Source organism: Colius striatus, chromosome 1, assembly GCF_028858725.1.
Source record: "Colius striatus isolate bColStr4 chromosome 1, bColStr4.1.hap1, whole genome shotgun sequence".
NCBI classification, from domain to species: domain Eukaryota; kingdom Metazoa; phylum Chordata; class Aves; order Coliiformes; family Coliidae; genus Colius; species Colius striatus.
In genome coordinates, this window is record NC_084759.1 from 145943896 (window position 1) to 145967880 (window position 23985).

The 23985-nt window shown below is 41.6% G+C and overlaps 1 protein-coding gene across 2 annotated transcripts in view; it reads right to left on the reverse strand.

Moving 5' to 3' along the window:
- AGK (acylglycerol kinase) overlaps window positions 1-20304 on the reverse strand; it is a 39972-nt gene extending 19668 nt beyond the window's left edge. For both annotated transcript variants that reach the window (XM_062010816.1, XM_062010827.1), the window contains exons 1-6: window positions 20142-20304; window positions 10277-10316; window positions 6171-6250; window positions 4071-4146; window positions 2650-2742; window positions 1664-1696 (exon numbers count right to left, since the gene is read on the reverse strand). In XM_062010816.1, the coding sequence (XP_061866800.1) occupies window positions 1664-1696; window positions 2650-2742; window positions 4071-4146; window positions 6171-6250; window positions 10277-10316; window positions 20142-20251 (432 nt within the window). In that variant the 5' untranslated portion in view covers window positions 20252-20304. The remainder of the gene's footprint in view (window positions 1-1663; window positions 1697-2649; window positions 2743-4070; window positions 4147-6170; window positions 6251-10276; window positions 10317-20141) is intronic.
- Window positions 20305-23985: the final 3681 nt, after the last annotated feature.

The following is a 23985-nucleotide window of genomic DNA, read 5'->3' on the forward strand; positions in this document are numbered from 1 at the left end:
CTCTCTTAATGCTGATGGTGGCGTCACAAGCTCTGAATCTCATTTACCATTGCACAGATCTCCCTCTGATAGAGTAACCTTGCTTGGCAAAGAGATTTTCTCAGTTGAGGAAAGGAAATTAATTGATTCCTCTGGCATCCAAACCATGAAGCAGCAGAAGGTCTAATTTTTGGAAGTCATTGACCATGTTATTTTTCTGTACCACAGTTCAGCAAAAGGGCTTGTTGAAGGAGCAAGTTATTACACTATACCTCATAATAAACTGTGCTTCTTGAAGCGTGTCAGCAAATCGATGTAAACTACCATATATCACAATGTACCATCTCCCTCCTGGACACTGCTGCTAGCAGCACCATGATACTGCAAATCCACCCCTCTCACTTCATGCTCACCTGCTCGGCTTGCTATGTCTGTGTCACCTCAAGTCTGAACACATCTCAAACACCTTTCTCTCACTGTTGTCAGAATTGTTTTACGGTGTGCAGGTGGCAGGCTGTTTGCAGCTCATGTAGTTATGCTCTGCTCCCCTGGCTGCTAGGAACAGCATTTCTGCTATACTTTGCACAGACCCTTCTTATCCAGACAACAGTGGTATGACATACCCGAGTAAAAATGGAAGAAGAACAGAGAGTGAGGGGGCTGGGCTGCAGAACAGAGTGATATGAAGGACAAGAAGAATTCCCCAGCCAAAGACACAACGTGACACAGTGGTAATGCTACAATGCAGTATTCCACCAGAAATAGTGCCAGATGCAGAATTTTCTACATTCCTGCAAATCAACCCAAGATACATTAAGATAATAAGGAAAAAGATAGAAAAGTAAAAACAGCCAGAAGAGCCTCTAAAACTTTTCTTCCAGTGTCTTTAGATTACAGAGGTCTCAGAGGCCAACTATAATAATACTAAATTTAAAAAACTGATGTCTCAGAACTGATACAGCCAGTGCCCTTTTAAAAACACTGGCTTGGTTGCACAGTTTCTCTTGTCACATTCAGACAAAGCAACTGCCTAAACAGATACAATTTAAGCTGCCAAGGATATCATCATAATCTTGTCTGCATCATTTAATTGAGTTTTTGCTAGCTCCTGCCAGAAGGTTTTGGGAACAATGATTCCCTCCTTTCTTCAATAACACTGTCCTCCCTCTTTAAGAAGAAAAATCTCTCTCATTTTCATTCAGTGCTAACCACCTTGAGAGGTTAAAATTTGCTTTCTGCAGCCATCTGCATAGGTAGATACTCATCACTTGAAAAAGCAGCAAAGTAATCCTAAAGCAACAGGAGTGTGGCAATAACTGAATTCAGTCTCAAGCCTCTACAAGAAAAACATGTACTTTCACTCTGCCAAAGAAAGAGGTACACACAGCTGGTCCATGGGTCTTTGAAAGTTGTGCATTTGGCTTCCCCACAATCCCTGCTCTGATGCTGGAAACTTCCCAAAGATGTGGCTTAAGAGCCATCGCACTCCCTGAGAAAGGAACCGAAGGGCAACGAGCAGAATTGCAGGACACTAGCATGGCTGACTTACTATACAACAAGCTGGCTGCACACTAGTAAGCAACGTCTCTGCAAAAGACAGCTGAGACCAAGAGATCACAGTGGATGCACAAGACACTTACTCTAAGAAATAACAGACAAAACTTTGTAAATGTCACCTCCTCACCTCATCTGCTCTGCGTAGAAGTCCAGTTATGACCTGAAAAACATGGGAAACGCTTAGCTCAGAGAACTTTGGTTTTCAGTTACAGGAGAAAGCTACAAAATTCATACCCTTTGGAAAAGATTTAAGGAGCAACTATGTCCTTTTATGGAAGGTGCTCCAACTGCTTACATGGGAAAGGAGGCACATTCAGTGTGCAAACATGGTGGAAATAGCAGGGTTATGGGTGTGCAGGAGAATTTGCTGGCCCCACAACCAAAGGCAGTGTAAATGATTTAACACAGAATAATGCTCTGCATAATGCAAAAATAGCACTGGGCAGCATGCAATTAACAATAATCAATTCTAAGGCCAAGAGAAACTTGCAGATGTATTCTGACCACTTTCTCTTAAGGTCACTGCATTTGATTTAGCCATTGCCTGAAGCAGTTAGCATTCCGAGAAATGCTTTAACAAAATGTAGCCTTCCTTGAAAAATAGAGTATCCCCCAGTTCTGCTGGTAGTTTGCTCCTGTCATTAATCATCTTGACAATAAGCATTTATTAAATACATACCATGCTTTGTTATCACTCCCACTTAATTTTTCAATTATTTGAATCCCATTTAGAAAAATATGCATTCCTCTTGGGGAGTACAGATAGGAATGAACTCTGAAAATTAAACAATTATGGCTGCATTACACTGAAATAAAAAGTTGAGAGTCATGTCTCCCCAAATAATCTTCTAATTCTAGAATAAAATTCTGGAAGATGATTTTGTCACACACTCTTTATGCCCTTGCTCCCATCATCACTTTTAGACTAATAACAACTAGCAGAGTTTCCTTGTCCCCAGAAGACTATAATGTCGTCTGAAAACATACATATTAAAACGGACAAATCTCTAGTAATCGTTATCAGGAGGTTGCTAAATTACACAGACTCAATCTTCTCACCCTCAGCCTGACTACGACTCTCAACAACAAATCAGGACAAGGCTCCTGCAGTACCTCTTGTACTGTGCCATCTCCTCCTGCAATAATGATCAGATCCGTGTTTTCCATCAACTCCAACAGCTTTTTTGCTTGCCCCTCGTAGTCTGTCTGAAGAAACAGAAATCCAAACATGAGAACTCAAACGACTATTTCTGGGATTTCTCTTCTACAGATTAAAAGATCATCCATCCATTCGCCTAATAGTTATTCTCAGGTAGGCACACAGCACTGTATATTACTTACATTCATTGAAATCTCTTCATCTTATAAACAAGCCTGCTGCCTAACACAATACATGCAAGCAAATACACACACACAAAGGCTAAATGAAATATCATAATAAAGCTTATTCAATAGATCTAGAATATTGCAGCAATAACCATATTTCCAGGCAGTTTTACACTGAAACAAAACCATAAGGAAATTATGCTCTTGTACATAAAGTCCTAACATCTTTAGCAGCCAAAGTGCTCAGGCGTGAATCCCGAAACACAGAACCAGCTACATGAAAGGCTCCTGCCTGACAGCAGCCTGCTGACAATGTTTTTGGCAGTGATGAGTACAGGGACTTTCTAAACCATCAAATCTGTTTTCTGCAAAAAAGCATGTCTTTCATATGGACATCTCTGCCACAGTTACTGGCCCCAGCCCTGTTTTACTACCCTGTCAGGTCTAAAGCTATAAAGCACCAGTTTTAATTCTCACAAGATAACGTTTTAGGTGGGACTACGTGTTTTTAAGTATCAGAGAAAGACATTTTAACACTAAACCTCATGAAAAACATTCCAAGACAGAAAGATACAAACTAGAGTACTTCATTGCTAGGACACAGTGGCTACTAAACAATCCTCATATCACAGCCTCAAAACCCTGCAAAAAGATAAGAATCCCTTCATATTTACTCATTGTTCAAGAAAACCTCTCTGCTAATTCACACCACTTACAGTTCAGTGTTCTGCTTTCATGATGGGAATGCTGAATTACTTGGGGATACGCTGAGATATTTTCAGTGTAAAAAGAAAAGGTTATTTTTAATTAATCTGAACAATTCCACTGCACGTCAAAGTCCCTCAGTTCTGAATTCTGCAAGTTCAGGCAGAATTGACAATTTCAACAGTGATGGGCATGCACCACTAGCCAGCACTCAAATATTTAGAGAGTTTTCTCTCTAACATGAATTATAGAAAGGCTGCTTTAGATAGACAAGCACATGTGCTGCTTCAGCTGAAAATTAAAAACTCGGCACACAGTTTGTAAATTATCCGTGAATTAAACTGAAAAAGATTAAGTGTCAGCTTAATAACTCAGTTTTTATTTCTTCCCATGAGATGTCTACAGGACAACTGAGAATTTCAAATGTATCCAGAATTTTTCAGTTCTTCAAGATGAGAAAGCAAAGCAGGCAATATATATTAGCAGAACCTATCAGTTCTTACCTTAACCACAGTTATATCCAAGCCAGATAAGTGCAAAATTGGAGCAGCATTCTTTTCAAAAAGGTTCCTGGCTTTGCTAGAAGTAACAGAGTAAAAACTATTTCATTAGTCTGTCAGATGAAAAAATTAAAAAGGAAAGGAATAAATTAATAGCAAGAAGAAATCTACTTAAAAACAAGCACACAATCTACACAATCAGTCACTCGACCTGCCAGTCAGGAAAGATGAGATTTCATTTGGTTCAAATGTATTACCTTTCTAGACTCATATCTCAGATGTCAGGTTTTTGGTGCAGTTTTAATAAATGCAGAAGAGGTTATCTAGCTTTCACAAAAAAATAATTAAAGAAATCCCAACAAAACAAGATTATCAGAAATAAATTATGAGAAATTCAATGACTTACAGAGCACCAGCCTTTACCAGAAAGAGGGCTCATTTAGGTTTTCAGAAACACTCAAAAATGACAATTCATTGTTACATAATATTAAGTTTAGAAGCAAAATTTTAGCTGACCTTTTTTTGTTATAGGACTGATACATTTTCTGCCTGTAACTGCATAATAAAATAATTATGCCATTAACTATAAATTGCTTACAACAAGTAGAAACAAGAGACTAGAAGAGACTTAATTGCACAGGCACTTCCACGTCAGATACATTATTTCTTTCACATTGTTACTAACAACTTCCCACCTCCACTCCACCCCCTGTCCCAAGATACAACTCATACAAAGCTTAGCTGATCACAGAATCATAAGGGTTGGAAGAGACCTTTAGAGATCATCTAGTCCAACCCCTCTGCAGAAGTAGGTTCACCTAGATCAGGTTGCATAGGAACATGTTCAGGCAGGTCTTGAAGACCTCCAAGGAAGGAGACTCCACAACCCCTCTGGGCAGCCTGTGCCAGGGCTCCCTCACCTGAACAGTGAAATAGTTTTTTCTTATATTTAAGTGGAACTTTTTGTGTTCCAGCTTCATCCCATCACCCCTTGTCCTGTTGCTAGCTACTATAGAAAAAAGGGATGTCCCAACCTCATGACACTCATCATTTAGATATTTTTAAATAAGATCTCCCCTCAATCTCCTCTTGCCAGACTAAACAGCCCCAGTTCCCGCAGCCTTTCCTCATATGAAAGATGTTTCAGTCCCTTGGTGGCCCTGCACTGGACTCTCTCCAGCACTTCCCTGTCCCTCTTGAGCTGGGGAGCCCAGAACTGGACACAGGATTCCAGATGAGGCCTCACCAGGGCAGAGTAGAGAGGGAGAAGAACCTCTCTTGACCTGCTGGCCACACTCTTCTTGATGCATCCCAGGATGCCACTGGCCTTCTTGGCCACGAGGGCACATTGTTGGCTCACGGTTAGTTTATTATCAACCAGGACTCCCAGGTCTCTCTCTGCAGAGCTGCTCTTCAACAGTTTGACCCCCAGCCTGTATTTGTGCATGGGGTTGTTCCTTCCCAGATGCAGGACTCTGCAATTCTCCTTGTTGAACCTCATGAGGTTCCTCTCTGCCCAACTCTCAAGTCGGTCAAGATCCTGCTGAATATCATCAGGAACGGAGACAAATAATATCCAAGACTACTGTTATTCTGCTACTGAGAATGCAAAAAGAGCAGTTGACCTCTTCCAGGAGTCTTGCTCTAACCCTACATTTAGTCTCTTATTTTGTGGGCACATGCCTTTCAAGGATAGGTTCCCACAGAACTAAGATTACTGCTGTCTAACTTCAAGTCTTGAAGCAATCGAGGCCATCTCATATTTCTACAGGTTTTAAGGATGGCAACACATACAAAAGTCAGGAAGGAATAACAATGAAATTCCACCTCTGAAGGAATGACAATGGCCAAACACACAGGATAAAAGAAAAATTAAAAATATACGTACGTTTAGAAATCATTCTTTCAACTCAAGCATCTAGTTCTATTTATCATTCCAGTATTTTTGGTGAAATAAAGTTTGGCAAAGTTACATAGTACCAGCTTGGCACCGGAGGGAGGCAAAAATGAGTTCAAAAATCTGGCTGGCTTTCACAGTGAATGGAGGAGCAAAAATACAGAAAGAGTGCCTCCCATATGAGCGTAGGGAAGGAGGAATTTTACCCTTTGCAAGCTGCTGGGTTGAGGAACACTGTTGCTTTCTTCAATGGCACACTGGAAGGGATTAGCTGGTTGCCAAAAGCCTAAGCAAGAGAAAAAGAGCACAGTTCAGTTCCTCTTTTAAGCACACTGGTAAAACAGTTCAACGTAACACATCTCTACGTATGTATTACGTAGCGATCTCTACGTCTCTACGTATCTCTACGTCTTCCAAACCTCATGACATTCAAAGGACTTCCACCTTCAGCCATTGTACAGGTCTCCTATTCAAAGACCCGTACTCTTAGCAACAGCTTACACTGCTGTACCAAGTACTCTTTAAGCTCGATTTTACAATTCCATCACCATTTCATTTTTGTGAACCTTTGGTTTTCTTCCAAGGGCAGAGATCCAGGGAGCTATCCTTGTCTCCAAGGTTACTTGATTTTCCTTCCTTATGTAACTCTCATACACCTGCCTGACACATTCTGTCTGCATCTTTTTCCACTTCTGTACTTAATTTCTTCTACCTCTTCTGCTCACTTCTATGCTTCAGTTTTTGCATACATGAAAGATAATTGCCAGAGAATCTGCCCTGACCTCTAAGCAAGCTCACTGTTTCTCAGTCAATTTTTCTTCCTAATGTCTCTATATAAAAAACACTTAATTCCTCTTCAACTTTTAATCTAATTCTGAATAGGTGCCTCAATTTTAAATTCTCTGAGAGTCACTCTATACAGCCTCTTGCGTCTTTTAGCTGTTACTCATTTCCCTGGTTTTTCAGCACGGGAGAGACAAGAAATGGCAAAGTTTCCAGAAATGTTACTTGCCACTCTATAAATCTCTTTTATATCACCTAAAGGCAGCCTCGCTACCACCCCAAATCAGACTGGTTTGGAGTACAAGCAGGACAATGTATTCAGCAGTACCATCCAGAAGCTCCAGAAATAAAGTATTAACAAGAGACTATTGTGCTGGACACAAACCACATTCAACAGTCCCTGGTTTTTTCCCTATTTATTTTGAAAGTTAATCCCCCAGCAGGAATTTTCACATGGCAGAAGGTGTACACTGTACATAAAGCACAGTAGATTATAGTGACTGTTAGCTGTTTAAACTGATAATTAATTCCACTTGCCAACTTTGCTCAGGAAATCTCAATTAAAAGAAGTGTGCAGCTGGCTATGTTACTTAAAACATTCAAATTTCTTCTTCAAAACAAAGGAAAAGGATAAGAGAAGTTGCTGAGAGTAAAGGAATCTTCAAAGAAAGGGAAACAAATTAATAGCTCTTGAGCTTTACTCAAAAATCAACTGGAAAACAGACCAAATTATTTTATTGCAGTTGTGTGGGAAATGCAGGGGACCTCTAGCACGTTAGAGCCGTTAGAAACAACTAATTATTGGCCTGGGGGACACAATGTGCTGCATTTGCGTGCTCTAAACAACCTAACAAGGCTCATAAAGAATTTATGAGTAATGACATAATCACTTGTTTATGTAATGTACTTAGACATTTATGTTACATACAGGGGCATTTCTAAAGCAAATACTGATTTTTAAGACAGGAAAGATATAAAAAAACCAATGCAACATTCTGGAAGTCTTTTTTTTCAGAGCATAACATAAGGAAAGCCAACTTAAAGTCAGACATTAAAAGTGGTTATTAAATATAAATATGAAGGCATAATTTAGGAAAGTCAGTGCCTTTTTCACTCCCTTATCAAATAAATGCTTCACGGTATTGCATCTCTGGACTTCTAAGATGACAATCACTATTTCCTAACTATGAAAAACCCTTTCTACAAAGGCTTTATCATGCTTTACGAACACAAACTATATTCCTTTACAGAAAACTATCCCTGTTTCAGAGAGTGAATTGTTTGCTAGCTAAACAGGATCTCTTTAACACAAGCCCAGAGATCAGTAGCAACAAGATCAATCTACAAGGGCGCATTTGCAAAGGAAGCCCACAGTCAGCTGACACTGGCTTAATCCAGAGAAGAGGTGTACAAGGTTTAAGATATGATAAATGGGCTCTTTACTGTAGAATCTTTCTACGATCATTTGCCACCCCAAGGCTGTCATCATAAACTGATATTTCAATTCAGATGTGCATGGTGGAGTCTTTGTACTGAAGTCCTGCTGTAGAGGATATTTTGGCTGGAAGGTGGGTGGCCTCATCAATTTAGTATTGTAAAAGGCTTCAAAACTTTAAAATCCAAAGGAAAAATAATAGGGAAAGCTGCCCACTTCACTTAAACTAAAGTTTTCTTGGGTGAATCTGCTTTTTTTCCCAGTACTTGTACTGCACTATAAACACACATAGCATTTTTCAAACAATTACAGATTGCTCTTATTCTGAAGAACATCCCAGTCATTTAATGCCTTAATGCTGCACTGCTGTGTGTTTTCAAGCAGTATTTGGCACTGACACATCAGTGAGAATGGAAATTACAGCACAAATTGATTACTAGGCTTTCTGGTTTATTCCTTTCTAATGCAGGAGTCTTCTGCAGGATATTTTCCCAGGCTTTAACCACTCAAACGATAGGAAGCTCCAATGACAGTGCTTTTTCACCTTGATTTATAAGAATAAGCCACAGTAGAATAGATCCCATCACTTTATGACTGGAGTTAAGGAAGAGGAATGTCAGAATTACTGCAACAGAACCATCTTCTTGTACTAGTCTTTCCTTAACAGTTGTACCTTTTTGACAGAATACACACCCAGGGTTTTTAACTTCTGCTTATACACCATTTCATAAGTGTTGGGTTTTTTTTAAATTAATTTGGTTGGTATGCTTCAAATACTGAGGTATTAACAGCTATTTCTTGTGATATAAAAAAATCTTTTACCACTTTGATATTATGCAGTAAAAATGATATTGAAAACAAAAAGAAAATCAAGGATTGATATTATGTATGAGCTGGAAATGCATTCGACTCTGAAGCTCTCATTTATGAAAGCAGTATTCTCAGGGAAAGACTTTTCTTATTCCTTCATGAGACTGGAGCTCCCTCACATCTATTCTGGCATGAAGTTCCATTGCTCAAATCAAGGTGCTGTGAATATCCTTTCCTTTACAGCAGGCAGGCTAAAATTGGGATTATTCAGGTGCACCACAGAAGCAAGGGACTTTCTTTAATGAGGAAAATAATCTTCACTGTTGTTCTCAGACCCCAGTATGTAGCAATGATGGCAGCAGGCTTACACACTGCAAAATCTCTAAGACTTGGCACGGAGAAGTAGGTTTAGAATAAACTTTATTTGTGGGAGGTAGAAAGACTCTTAAAACCTTACTGGACATCAGTGAGGTAATCAGAGCCAGTTAGACTAGATGATCTCTAAAGGCCCCTTCCAACCCCTACCATTCTATGATTCTACGATTCTGTGTCATCCATCAGCAGCAGCATTTACATCCTTGAAAACCTGCTTGTTCACAGTAAGATTTCTTTATGGGAATACTAGAGTGTGGGAATTTGTTCCTTGCTGGTTGCCCATGCAGGCCACAAACAAACGCAACAGTCAGTATACTCAGAGAATAATAATCTCTTTCTGAATACCAGCCTGCTTGTCAGTGATCAGCAAAAGGTTGTCTCCCTTAAGTTCTCAGTACGTGGGTCTTGAAAGCGCTAAGTCAGTCATCATCACACTTAGTATCCTTGATAAAGTCACTCAGGGTCGAGTAGACAAAGGCAAGGTCTCTCCATCTGAGCACCACGAAGAGGTTTACACTGCTTCTGCCCAGACTACATCCTTCATGGCAGATCTGAGATTTCAGTCTCCTGTCTTATCAACAAATCATCTTCCTACCAGAACTTGACAGGCACAGAGCAATTAAACCTGCAGAAATAGAGGTCTGAGTAGCTATAGCAGTAATGAAGACTACTCCAACAACACCACTGCACGGTTGGTCACAACAGCAGTTGGGGCATGAAAAGGTGCAGTACTCCCTGCTGCAGGCCGGAGGCCTCATCCACCCTTTGGTACTTCAGCAAAACAACACAGATGGCATCATTTTAAGGCTTGTCACGTAGAGAGGGCCCACTGGGAAAATCTCAGGAGCCCTGCACAACCAAGATAAGAGGGAGATTTTAATCTAAATTTATCACTTTAAATGGTATTACCTGAGCTTCTTGGCATGCAGCTCTTCGTAGCAGGTTATCGCTATTAGGTAAGACAGGAAAGAGAGCAGGTATTAGCTTGTGTAAGTTTAAAACAATTTGCTCATTTTTTAAATGAAGGTACATACCCTTTTTACACACATTTTGTCAGCACTAAAAGTACAGGTTCTAGAAGACTTATCTAATACATTTTAGGGATGAAACATACTCATTTAAGCACACATGCAGAGCTGGTTTCTGCATGTGCACACAATCACACTTTCCATAGTAAAGAAAAGCAGAAAACAAAGACCAGGATGGCAAGTGTGTCGAGATTACATAAGCTATGGAACACACTATACCTGTGATTTACTTTTAAATGGCTACATTAACTACACTCCAGATTTAAGGTGTGGAGTTTTTCCAATGTGAATAGTGTCTGTTATTTACACTGAAGGTACTTACCATTTCTGGTGGTACAGAGGGATTTAGAGCAAACTTAAGTGTAACTTCCATGGACTTAAATATTTGTGCACTGTAATTGTGAGCTCCCCTCTGTCTGTAAGCCGAACACAAATTACTGCAGCACCTACCACTCACTTAGGTCTGAACGTGGCCTAAAGCATTACCTCAGAGAGGTGAAAAAAAACCACTCAACTCACCTAAGTGAAGTTTAAAAACAAAGAAGAAAATATCAGTATTAGATATGTCACTGACAGCCATTTCCAGACTAATCCTTGTGCTTGTCATTGGTGACAGACAGCATTAGTTAGGTGGTAAGCAGGGTATAGCTGGTAGGCAAATTGGAGACAGTGCTGCTGCATGAGGAACAAAGTTCCATTCCTCCACAGACCAAAAAATGCTCTATATGACCTTGTAGACAAAACAGGGAGTCCTATTCTGCAGTGCCTAAAGTCTCACACATCCTCTAGATACCAGACACTCCCTCTCTTTGCTAAAACCAATAAAATCCATCAGCTTGCCCTTGCCAGTATCTGGCAGGGCAGTATATTATTGCCTCAAAAATATCAAGTGCAGAAAAAAATCCCCAATTACAGTCAGCATACTAAAATGAATACACTACACCAATTAAAAGGATTCAAGGACAACCAGGAAAAACGGATGACTATGAAAGCAGCACATGCCTGCCACAAACTGTGGCTCATCAGGCCAAATCCTGCAACGGAAACGGTAGAAGAGAGGGTCAGGCCTTGATCAGACCTCTGGACTGAAGTATGAGTGCAGTCTAGTCAATTCCACGAGTTTATAGTATTTATCTGTCACTAGAGCTACATAAGCTGCTCTTTTTGGCATCACCAAAAGATGCTGCAATGCCATAAAAGGAGAAGTAGAGTGACTTCAGGTGAGAGACAAAAGCTGGGTTCTGAGAAAATAACTCTCTAGCAAAAAGAGCTGTTTTTTTTCCTGGTAAAATAAAACTAGATTTCTTTCTGGTAAGATAAAAAGACAAAGGAAGACCTCAAGCATGGAAAATGAAAATAAGTGAACAATACCTCATGAGGATAACAAGTAACTGGAATGTCCAAAAAAAAGTCATGAGAGGCATGCTTTTAACTGTCATGTCATGGTAGCTCCTTAAAACCAAAGGTGTAAGTCATTTGTGTTAAGTACCTGAAATAGTACTTAGAGGAGTGATGGATTTGGTTTTGATTGCAGTAATACCATGCCAGCACACTAGTTAAAATGACAGTGTCTGAAAAGGTTTGTGTTCCAAGCTAAACAACATCCTCACAGCTAATTCCAGTTCAATCAAGTCAGCATGACAGGCCAAGTCATGCTGAGGGCACAAGCCCTTATGCAGAGACTTGTTTTCCCCGCTCTGTGACTATGTGTGGCCAGAGCAAACATAAAACAATTGCAATTTCAATAGGTAAAGTTGAAATATAGAGGAATATAGGGAAACTTCACTATCAAATGATGTCTGCACAGCTGCTGTATTTGAGAATTGCTGTCCTGACCTTATTAACAAATTGGGAGTCAAATCCATGTTATCTATTTACTTCACGTTGACAATATTTTGTTCAGAAGTCAAGCTGTGTCACATCATCAGCCAGTACATCTTCCTGGTGCCCACAACCTTATTCTGCAGCCACAATCACCTTTAAAATGGAGTCCAGCACAACTTTTCCAATGCAAGAAAAAGATGCCATGCTCTCTGCCCCAGCCTGCAATGACCCTCAAAACAACTGTCAAGGATGCAAGCTTGGTTCAGTGCAACAGAATCTTAACCATAAAAATTAGGCTTGACAGTTCAGAGGTAAACATTCTCTCTTGCTTTTTCTCTCCTGCACTGAAGCACTTACAGAAACAAACAAAAAGTCTACTCTGACACATACCATTTTGGTGTCAAAGGGAAGGTTTAGGTTCTGAGACCAAAAGAATTACTTGCCGTCCAGTAATTTGTAGGTGATTTGTCTCGTCTCTCTTAATAGCAAAGCAGCCAGAATCCCATGCCATCCCAGCCATACTCATAGGACTCCTCCTGATTCAGCTAGGACATATATTTCAAAGGCATTCGAGTCTGGCTAAAAGATGTCCCAATTTTGGCTTAAAGATGCCAGGTACAGTGATTTTACAGTGCTTTGCGGTGTTACATCAACACTTAACTATCTTTACACTTAATGAAAAAAAAAGTGCACTCACAGAGGTGTTTATGTGAGAACAGCAGTCCTCCTCCTATATCACAGCTCATGCCTTCACTTTTATCCCATGAGTCACTCAAAGTAGCCCAAATGGACTGCATGTCCTCTGTGGATTGTAACAATTAAAAAAACATAGCTAGAAAAATGTTAAGAATAGCAAAAAGATTCTGTCTTGGTACATATTAGATTATCAAAATATGGTTGCCTATCAGTCCATAGAGAAGAAGAGACTTTAATAATAAACTTAAGATATTTTGTACTTTACTGACTAATATTAGGTAGTACCAAAGCCTTTTCAACAACACTCAAATACGAGCAGGTGGAAGCTGAGGGAAATTGCTGCATTGCCTTAAAGAGCACAGAGATTTCTTCTGACTTGTATCACATCCACAGCAAACAAAAAAAATCAATTTCTGTTTTACATTTTCCCTGTGGGCTTATAGATACAATCCCAGTCTCAAAACAAAACAGAGGTGCAGTATTGCATCTCCTGGCCAATCCAGGGCTGCCCTCCTGCTGTGAGAATTAAGCATCACACAAATTACAGCTGGGCCAACTGGCTTAAGTAGTAAAAAAGTAGGAGACAGAGAGGAATGAGCAATGGCAGTAGGGTATGGAGGAAAGAGGATGTCCTAAGATGAACCCACGGGCAGAACTTTAAATGTTTCAACAAAGGTACCAGTTAATCCTGCAAGGCCAGCAGCCACTGCAGCACAGACTCTTTGAAGGACAGAGCAGGATTATGCCAAAGCAAGGAACCAATGCAGAAAGAAAGGAAGAGCAACTGTCCTGACCTTAACATCCACCATCCATGTCATGCTGCCAGAACACAGCAGGCTGTGAGAGTACATCACCTGAATGACCTGCTTGAAAAAGGGCTGTTCTCATTTGTCTGCAACACCTCTGGTGCAGGACTGGTGGCGACTGCTCCTGTCCTAAGCATTTTTGGCTACAACAGGGAATTAACATTCTTGCATGGAAGTACACAAATTCCCACAATTTACTATGTATGCTTCTCCTGCTGAGACTGCATCTCCTGCCCAAGTGCCAGCAGAGGCCACAGCTGAAAGGACAGTTCCCATGATGAAAGGTCAGCCAAGGCAGCAGTGAGCTCAACAAGAAGACAGCAATCATGAACTGAAAAAAGTTCTTTTGGCTCACAGCTGCAGGAAGGGTAAGTTTGTCTCAGAGGCAGCTAGAGCAACTCCCTTAAAAATGACCATACTACAAATGTATAAAGAAGCTCAAGTGTGAGATTCCATTTAAAAAGGGATTATTAGCATTAAATCTAAGACTATTTGAACATAAGAAAACACTAATTTACTGTGAGGGTGCCCTGGCACAGGCTGCCCAGGGAGGGTGTGGAGTCTCCTTCTCTGGAGGTTTCAAAACCTGCCTGGACACGTTCCTGTGTGGTCTGATCTAGGTGGACCTGCTTTGGCAGGGGGTTGGACCAGATGATCTCTAAAGGTCCCTTCCAACTCCTACCATTCTATGATTCTATGACTATCAGGTACATTTAATCAAGAAGTCTAAAAACTCTCCAGCTCACTATCTGAATTAAAACACAGAGTTCTATGAGGAGAAACTTGACCAAAACTGTGCATACAGGATCACTCAAGAGCTCACAGAGAACTCCTAAAAGAGATCTTCACAGAGCCACAGAACTGTTTAGGTTGGAGAAGACCTTTAAGATTGTCAAGCCCAACTGTTTTATCGCAGCAGAGAGGTTTTGGTCTGCTTCCAGTACCATAAGAGCAGAGCATCCTCTTTGCGGGATATTAGAATTTACTTCCAGCTTGGCTTTGGAAGGGCATGAAAGACAAATCTTAGTTTTCATCTGCTTTACCCGAGACTCAGAATTTATAATCTATTTTTTTGACAGAGTTTTGATGAAATGGAGTCTGTCACTCAAGACGTATATGGAGAAAGGTGACAAAGTGAGTTATCAGCTGGCAAACAGGCAGAGACTAACATTCAAATTATAGATGACAATAACACTCAGATTACTGGCAAGTAGTCAAAGGCCCACATGCTTTGCCAGCATTTTCTATGGAGAAAGTCAATACTTTAACATATACAGAGTAAAATGGAGTATCTGATGAGTCTACTGCCTCAGTAAAGTACTGAGGATCCCCAACCTGTCGAAGTGATGGTCACTTACCCAGTGACACCACTGTAACAGTCTGCCAAATATGACAACCAGTTAAGCTGATGATCATCATGGTAGAGATTAGATTTCTGCTGATCTGACGTAGCTGGTGACCCACTGCACCACTTGGGCACATAAAAAACAGTAGCAACTCAATTCAGGAAAGGTGACCCAAGATATGAAGGTAAGAAGGGCTTCCAAACTTGGCAGAAACTTTAAAACAATGATACAGCATTTTTATCTGTAATCTGTCTCATGTGTATATGTTAAACGGCAGTATGCTACTATGTATGAGCACGTATTTGACGACTACACACCTTCCAATTTTGCTGTAGTACATCAAATTCAGTGTCCCTCAAACCTGGAGAATGGCATGCTAGAGGTTAAGATGGTGCTAATACATAAACTCATGCAATCCAGAGAAATTAAAGGGAGACAATCTGACAAGTGGTAATACTGAGTTATCTTCTCACTTCTCCAACATTACAAGAATATTTACTATCCCAAATAGCAAAATATCCTAAACGGCAAGACACTGGATTTTTAAAACATATTCTTTTATGAGAAATAAAGGAATTTGAAGACTTGTTAATGTTTTGTAAGAATAGCAATAGGGTTTTAGTTAACAGTAGTTGAGCCAGACATAAAGCCTATCATTTTACACATGAAAAGTCTTTGCCACCTCCCGATCGATGCCTCTTTTGAAGAAGCGCCTTCTGTTAAATCACAGAATCATAGAATGGTAGGGGTTGGAAGGGACCTTTAGAGATCATCTAGTCAAACCTCCCTGCAGAAGCAGGTCAACCTAGGTCAGGTCACATAGGAACATGCCTAGGCGGGTCTTGAAGACCTCCAAGGAAGGAGACTCCACATCCCCTCTGGGCATCTGTCACCCTCACAGTAAAATAGTTTTTTCTTATCTTTAAGTGGAACTTTTTGTGTTCCAGCTTCATCCCATTACCTCTTGTCCTGTTGCTGGCTACTATAGAAAAAAGGGATGTCCCAACCTCCTGACACCCACCATTTAGATATTTGTAAATATTAGTAAGATCTCCCCTCAGTCTCCTTTTTTCTAGACTTAAACAGTCCCAGTTCCCACAGCCTTGGAAATCAACACAAAGTTTCCTCTTTACTCTTCTTGTTCATCCCAAGCCCTTTTACTTTAAATCAGTCAGTATTTGAACAAACACCTCCAAAGATTAAAGTCCAACACACTGATCCAGAAAATAAATGTTCCATGAAGAAAGCAGCATACAAGACTGGGCTAAGAAGCTCCTCAACTTTTACAGTTATTGTCATCCACAACCTTTACACTATTTCAGCGATGAGCTATTATGCTTTCTTTCCTCTAGAGACTACAGGGCACAAGGGCATCCATGGCACAGTCTGCGGGGTTCAGGAGGTGGACATCCAGGTCCATTTCTAGGCAGAGAAGAGACACAGGGAACTAGTCCATGAAGCATCTTCCAAGGTCTTAAGGAAGTGCTCCAGAGTTCTTTTGTCCTTATGGACACGTAGAGACTGACTATAGAATAGTTGCCATTTATTTGCAGGACAGATTATTATTTACAATAGCTCCACTTGATGCAGGCATCATAGCCTCTGCATCCAAAAGAAGAATGAACCTTGAGAAGTCAAAAAAGCAAATCATCTTCTTGTAAGAGAAATATCTTAGAAAATCTGCAAGGATGAAAAATCCAAGAAGAAGGGCAAGGGATGGGAAACAAACATTTTCTTCATCTGCAAATAAATGAGCAACACCTCAGACAGCTAACTCCAAGAAGTCAGAGGCTAATCTCAACTGCCGCTGTGCTAAAGCAATCCCCTTCATCAGAAACTCCAGTGATGCTGGAAACAGAAGCATAAGACTTCACTAAAACTTTTCTCTGTTCTAAAAGGGCAAATATAAGTCAAGTATGCCTCATGCACAGTAATTCAGCCTCTGATGTCGGTACCAGCAAGCCAGCGTAGCCCATACATGGTTCCCTTGTTAATCTTGCCAGGTGTTGCCTGTATTAGTTTGCGCATGAGGCAAAAGGCATCTCTCATGCTCCCCAGCATAACTGATACACTGATAAACTGATAAAAAAAATACACTTGGAAGAGGAAATGTATAAAATAAACACCCACTGAAAGCCATTACCGCATTTGGAGGCAAAACAAGCTGCAGTGAAAGATTTTCGCCTATTCCCTGCTGGCCAGCAGCTACAAGGTAAAGCCTCGACCATGCAGAGTAGCATGAAAGGGCTGTGAAGACTACCTTCAAATTTTTACAGTCTTGCCATCAGGTTTTTCTGTCACTCCTTGTTTTTCTATGGCATGGCTAAACAGTTGTTACTTTTTCCAAACAGTATTTAAATCTCTTTAAGCAGTACTCTACAGCTGTGCTTCAGCATACATCAAAGTCACTGTTTGTCATCACAGGATTTCCTACCTTGTATTTCCAATGTGTGTTAAGGAAATGCTGCATTTTCCTTTAAAATAAAAGTGGAGACTAAAGAATGGGATGTGTAAACTTGTTTTTTCCCCCACTACATCATTTAGAGTAAAGCATCATGCCTCTATTTGGTGCAAATACCTTCCACGCACTGAAATTTAGATACCAGAAGTTCCTTTTTTGTTGTTTGCCTTTCATATTTTCCTCCTTATTCACTGCCTTGTTATCTATGGTACCCTTCACGTTCTCTGTGATCATATTTTCACACTTAATGCAGAGGAAATCAATTCAGCTGAAACCAACAGTACACAGGCACATTAATTCCTAGACACAAGAGACACAAAGAGTGACTGGTTGTGTCTTTCAGTGCTCCTAGCCCTTCCAAAGTACCCACCCTCCATACGCAGAAGGCGCAGACAGAACCTTTTTCTCAGTGTTCTATTTCAGTAGCTCGCTATGGTACTCAATCCTGCCATGTACTTTGCTGTCATTAGTATCTGTGGCAACAGAAGACCACTAAAGAGGCCACTTACGTAAGCAAGGAAGCTGGGAAGGTCAGAGGCTGCTCTGCCCAGCCAGCCTTTATATGAATGCCACCGAGCAATTTCTTCCTCCTCATTTTGTACATTAAGTTTATTGTTTCAGATAAGAGGAATCTAGAATAACAGAACTTCAAATAATTACTCATTTAACGTTTTGCTATTTTGTCTGGATTCAAAGTTCAAGTCGGCAGAGGGGAAAAATGGAATGTAAGCTCAAGAATTCACTGACATTGCACAAAGGCATCAAAAAACCCCCAACCTGTTTAGCACAAATACTTCTGTTTACGACACAATGGTATAGAATCATTGAATAGTTTGCGCAGGAAGGGATCTTTAAAGCTTATCTTAGTTCAGCCTCTTGCAACAAGTAGAGACATCTTCAACTCTACCAGGCTGCTGAGAGTCCCATCCAACCTACTCTTGAATGTTTCCAGAGATGAGGCATCTCTTAACTCTCTGGGCAACCTCTTCACATGTTTCATCACTCTCATTGTAAAAAATGTCTTCCTTGTATCTAATCTGAATCTACCCTCTTTTAGCTTAAAACCATTACTAGTTACTACAGGCCCTGCCAAAAAAATTGTGCCCATCTTTCTTGTACACCCCTTTTAAATACTGAAAGGCTGCAATAAGGTCTCCCCAGAGTTTTCTCTAGGGTGAACAACTCCAACTCTCTCGGTCTCCCTTATACATACTTTGTACTTCTGTCTGGTGGTCTGTGTAGGGCATATACATGAAACTATGACCTTGTTACCCCACTTTCACGCAGTTATTCTCTATCTTACCATAGCCTGCCCTACGATTAGCAATTACAAGGGGAAGAGTGTGGAGAGAGAGGTTTTTTGCTGCTTGCTCTGCAGTCCACTGAGTCTTAGAGCTTTGGGTAAGAAGTAAGCAACTAAAGCAGATGTACCATTCCAAACAAAAACTGATTTAATGCAAAAGTCCCCAGGCAAAACGAAATAAAGAAGGGAAGTATAACAAACAACATAAACAGATTTATTTTCCTAAGTTTTTCACTGAGGCTTTGGCAGCATTTTAATGTAAGCAGAAAAGAACACTGCTAAAATCATGACTTAACAATTAAAAAGACATTAAGATAGTGACAGAATAAACAGCAGCACCAAATGTAACACTTTTAAAAAATAATTTGGCTATACTAGCATTTTAGTCAAATGTATTACACTCAGTCTTAAAGGACGGAGATTAAAAATAAGCCTACCTATTTAAAAACTGCAAAGGAGGATTTTGCTTCCTATAAGGAACACTTGCTCCTGAGATAAACAGTGGAAATGACATGCTGCTAGGCTGGACTCACGTTTGCAGTACTGCTGCTGCAGCAGTTGACAGGCTCCTTCCAGCTAGACAGGTGCCAAAAGCAAAGCAGGTGCACCTGGGAGGCACCACGCAGAGATGCTGTTGATGCCATGCCTCAAGAAAGGTTCAAGCACTGGTGCAACAGCAATCTAGCATCTGCACCGTTAAAATAAATAAATAAACAAGGAGGTGGGGAACCCATGAGCACACGACCACCATGCTGTAACCACTGCCTTCTGCATGTGAAGGTGGCTTCCAGTCAGCCTGATACCAGTGGCATCATTTGCAGGGGGAGTGTGTCTGTTTTCACTTATTATATTGGTTAAAAGTAAGCAAGCTGATGACAAGCACTTGGCTAGAGGATTTTTTTCCTAAAGTCAGAAGACACGAGTCTTTCCCCTCTTCAACAGGCCCCAAAATGATTCAAGCCACCCTTGACAACACTTTTGTTTAAAACTACCGCCTAAACTAGCCCCCAACTTGCAAGGAGGCCAAGGCAGGAAGTCGTGAAAAGGCACTGAAGCTATAGGGTTGCTGGGTGGGGAAGAGCCATCCCCGCAAGGCGACTGAGCCCCTCCAAGGGGACACTCCCATCTGAACAGGCGCGAGGGGAGATCGCCTTAGTCAGAGGGCCGGCAGCCCGAGCACCCGAGGCGAACAGAGCAGCGATGCCCTCACGGCCTGGGGCCGGTCGCTTGTGAAAGCTGGCGGGCACACGGCCGGGACGGCAGCCTCGCTCCCCCGCCCCCCGGCCCAGCCGCCCCCAGCCGGCAGTTACCAGTGCTTTCCATAGAGCCAGGTCCCGCCCCAGCTCAGCAGGCAGACCCCGAACGTGGTCTTCTTCCAGTGATTCCTCAGGGTCCTCAGCACCTTCGCCGCCGCGGCCATGCCGCCCCCGGCCGCACCTCACTGACGGACCGGCGGGAACCAGCGAGAACCGACGCGCCGCCGCTCCCTCTGCCCAGCCCGGCTCGGCTGGAAACGGCTCCCGCTGTCCCGGCGTTCCGCGCAGTGACGCGGCCCCGACCCCGGCCCGGGCGCCGCAGGGAAACCAAGCGGTACCTGCGGGCCCCCGAACTGGCTTGGTGGAGGCTCCCGCGGCTTCCTTCGGCCTGGCTTTGGGCAGGCTGCCCTCTACGCATTCAGCGCGGGGCTGAGGCTGAGATCACATAGCACATCCATGTTATTGTGCCTTGCCATGGGCCTGATGGGGCCCCAGGTGCACTGCAGGCAACCCTACCTCCATATAAGAAATGATTTTATCAAGTCCCAAGGAAAAGTGTTCTCACACCCACCCATGCCCCGACCCTAGCAGCCTTGCTGCGTGTTCATCCTGAGGCCTGCAAGGTGACCCACTGCTATGGTCTCTTGCCAGCAAGCCTTGGCCACCAGAAGCAGCAAGGGGAGAAGAAAGCCTTCTGTCTTTCTGCCTTGCAGGGGACAAAAGCAAATAGGGCTTTTTTCATACTCACAGAAATATCTAAGGTGCCTCCTCCAAAAAATAACTAGAAAATCTTTCTGAAAGTTCATCTAAAAGAAAACCTGCCTAGGAAGTACCTGGAGTTTGCTTTGTGCACCAAGAGAAACATCTCCAACCATGTGTGAAAAACAGGCCATCCTTACAAGGATGTCTTACAGCTGCGAATGGCGCAGACAACGTCCTGCCAGGGAAAGGCAGAGACACGACCAAGTGGCAAGACCTGACCTCATGACAGGAAAAGTTCTGGGTCAGTTGAGAAATGGTAGCCCCTTCTAGTGTTCACTCTAGCCATAGCTTTTCGTGACATCAGAAAGATGGTGAACAGCCTCCGAGATTTCACAAAAGTGCTGAGTGGAAGCATGTGTGGCTAATATTCAGAGAGACGCTGTCCTATGAGAAAGGAAGAGAGATGCTGGGCCATCCAAAACGAACTGTTAGCTAAATAACTGGTAGGAGGAAGCAGTGTCACGTTGTAGACCACTGTTCCCTTCTTGACAGGCACTCAGGCTTGCAGACTCAGGATGACAAGGACGCAGACTGCCAGGCACCAGCAGATCAGAATAATGAACAGAATGCTGGACAGATTTTTTTTTTCTGTTTTCTTTTTTTATTCCCTCTTGCAAAACACCATTTTCAGCAAAATCTGAACATATACAAGAATGTCAAAGTCAATGGCATTTGTGTAAAAAGCTTCTGCAGATCTTTCTACTTAATGATGTCCAGATGAGATGTGAGTAGTAACATAAGGGGGTTACTAGAAGCCAAATTTGGGGCTCTGGGTAGACAACAGTCTGTTCTGCATGAATCGAGCTGATGCAGAAGACGGTCCAAAAGACACTCTGCTGTTAGTGATAAGAAAAGCAGATTAAACCCTATGGATTAGTTTTCCAGCTATGTTTTGGGTTTTGTTTTCCCCTCATTATGTAGAGTATAAGATAGGGGATTTGATTTTTTTAAGAGAAACATTAAATGATCAGCTCCTGATGAATATTTCAGGCACAACCTCATCTGTTAGCCATTGCTTCCCACTTAGATATTCCAGGTTCATCTGTCCAGTGCATCTCAGTGTGCTGAGTACATGCACTTGATGCACTGCTGAATGTTCTAGGTGGAGTGATTAAATGTCCTACTTTTTCTGGTTTTTTGTGTGTGTTGTCCTACTTTTTGTGAGGATTCGGGTGATGTGGCCAACTGCCAGATGATAGCACATACCAGTACTCTCATCCTGCTTTCCTTGGCATATGAAAAGATTGTGTGCTGATAAATACTTTTCAAATTTGTCATTCTCATGAAGTGCAACAAAAAATTTACAAATGTCTTCCTACTTCACAACCAGACCTACTGAGTACAGTTGTGTTTAGTAATGAACTAAAGCCTCTTTAGTATGCCAATACATGTTAGGAGCAATCAGAAAGAAGCATGAGAGACCTGAAGATCTCTAAGACGGCCGAATGGAAATGTTTCTGAATTCATATGTGTGGAAACACATAAGAGTAGAAATAAGAAATTTTAGCTCAAATACTAGTTATTTAAAGATCTGTAGCAGGGGGACTTGACCCTGCTCTGAGCAAAGTGGTGGGATTGGATGAGCTCCAGAGGTTCTGTCCCACCTCTGCTGTTCTGGGGTTGTATGATGTTATCTGAGAATCTGGGCTGGTGATTTTGAGATGGGGCTTTTTGTATAGAACAGCCCTTAGAAGAAAGAACCAGTGGAGACAATGACAACAGATTATGCACTTGTTTCATTACTTGACATTACTTAGGATGCAGTGTCCATTCTGAAATCCCTCCTGGCAAACATGTATGTCCTATATTTTGGCTTTGTCCGTATGATCACCCTCCAGGTAGATCACATCTGCCGTGCTGCTGCATTTACCATGTACTTCTCTTTTGACTTTCCTAGTTTTCTACATGTCAGATCAATAGAAGTAGGTATTAGAGTATGTGCAATGGAAAATGAGAGGATAAAAGGTTGATCTCAAACGTCCTCTTGATTATATACCACAGTCATTTTTTAGGCCAAGTAAAATGACTGCTACCTTTTTCAGACAAGTGCTCAGAGAAGGCTGGAACATTTGTTTTGTTTTCTTGTGACTGAGATGATTTCTATAAAAAAGAGTAATAATAAAACCGTGCAACTTTAATACTTGACTGGGGTGTGTCACCTAAAATTGTTGTACAAGTTGTGTGTGAAGGCAGATGAGTACCTCATCTCGGTTACTCCTATCTGTCCCAGTTTTGAAGGGCGATTATTTATCACCCTGTTTCTACCATCAGTGCTAAACTTGTTAGCAAAAGAAGCCTGAGATACATGACCATGCTTCAGGGACATAGTTGTTTGTAACTTTAGGAAAGTCACATGCTTGATCATCTCGGTTCTCAGCCAAAGAATATGAGTGAAACAGCTGAGAGATTTTTCTGTGTGATTTGGCAAAGCCCTACAATTGACAAGGACAGAGAATGATTTAGTCTCCCCTTCTGTCCAGCACAATCTGTCCTCAAGCCCTCATCTCAGCTAACTCATCTGGGTTTCTGCTTTTTTTTCTCATGGCCTTTTCTCTGGGAATGAGATTGAACCTGCGTAATCACTTTATTGAAGTCACTGGTTTCATTGCTGGGTATGTAGTTTTGAGTGAGACCTGAGAAATCAGAAACAGAAGTTCTGTTCACAGCCACCACTTAGTACCAGTAGGGCTTGATTCAAACTCATGGACTGAAAACTAATTCTAGCCATGTGACCTATAAGTAATCCTCATATGTCTGAGCTGTATGACCCCATCCTACATCTCCAATAAGTTCTGTATCAGCACTGTACAAGGGCAGGGGAGAGGTTTTGCATGATGGTAACACAAAAGATATGTGCCTCTGCGTGTCCATAAAAGAAAGGGACGTTCCCAGGCCAGTGGAGCCAATCTGTTGACCTTAACAGCAACGGAGAATTGAGACCTCTCTGCCTGGTAATTATTCTGGCATTTGTGTCTCAGCCAAGGATGAGCTGAGGGTATCAAATAGAGTGCTGTCAAGCACATCTCCTGCCATCATGGTGGTCATATCTCTTCAGGTGCTTCCTTAGAAGTAAAATGCAAATAGCTGCTTGTATTGCAAAGAGACCAAATTTATTGCTCTGTAGAAACTTCATGTT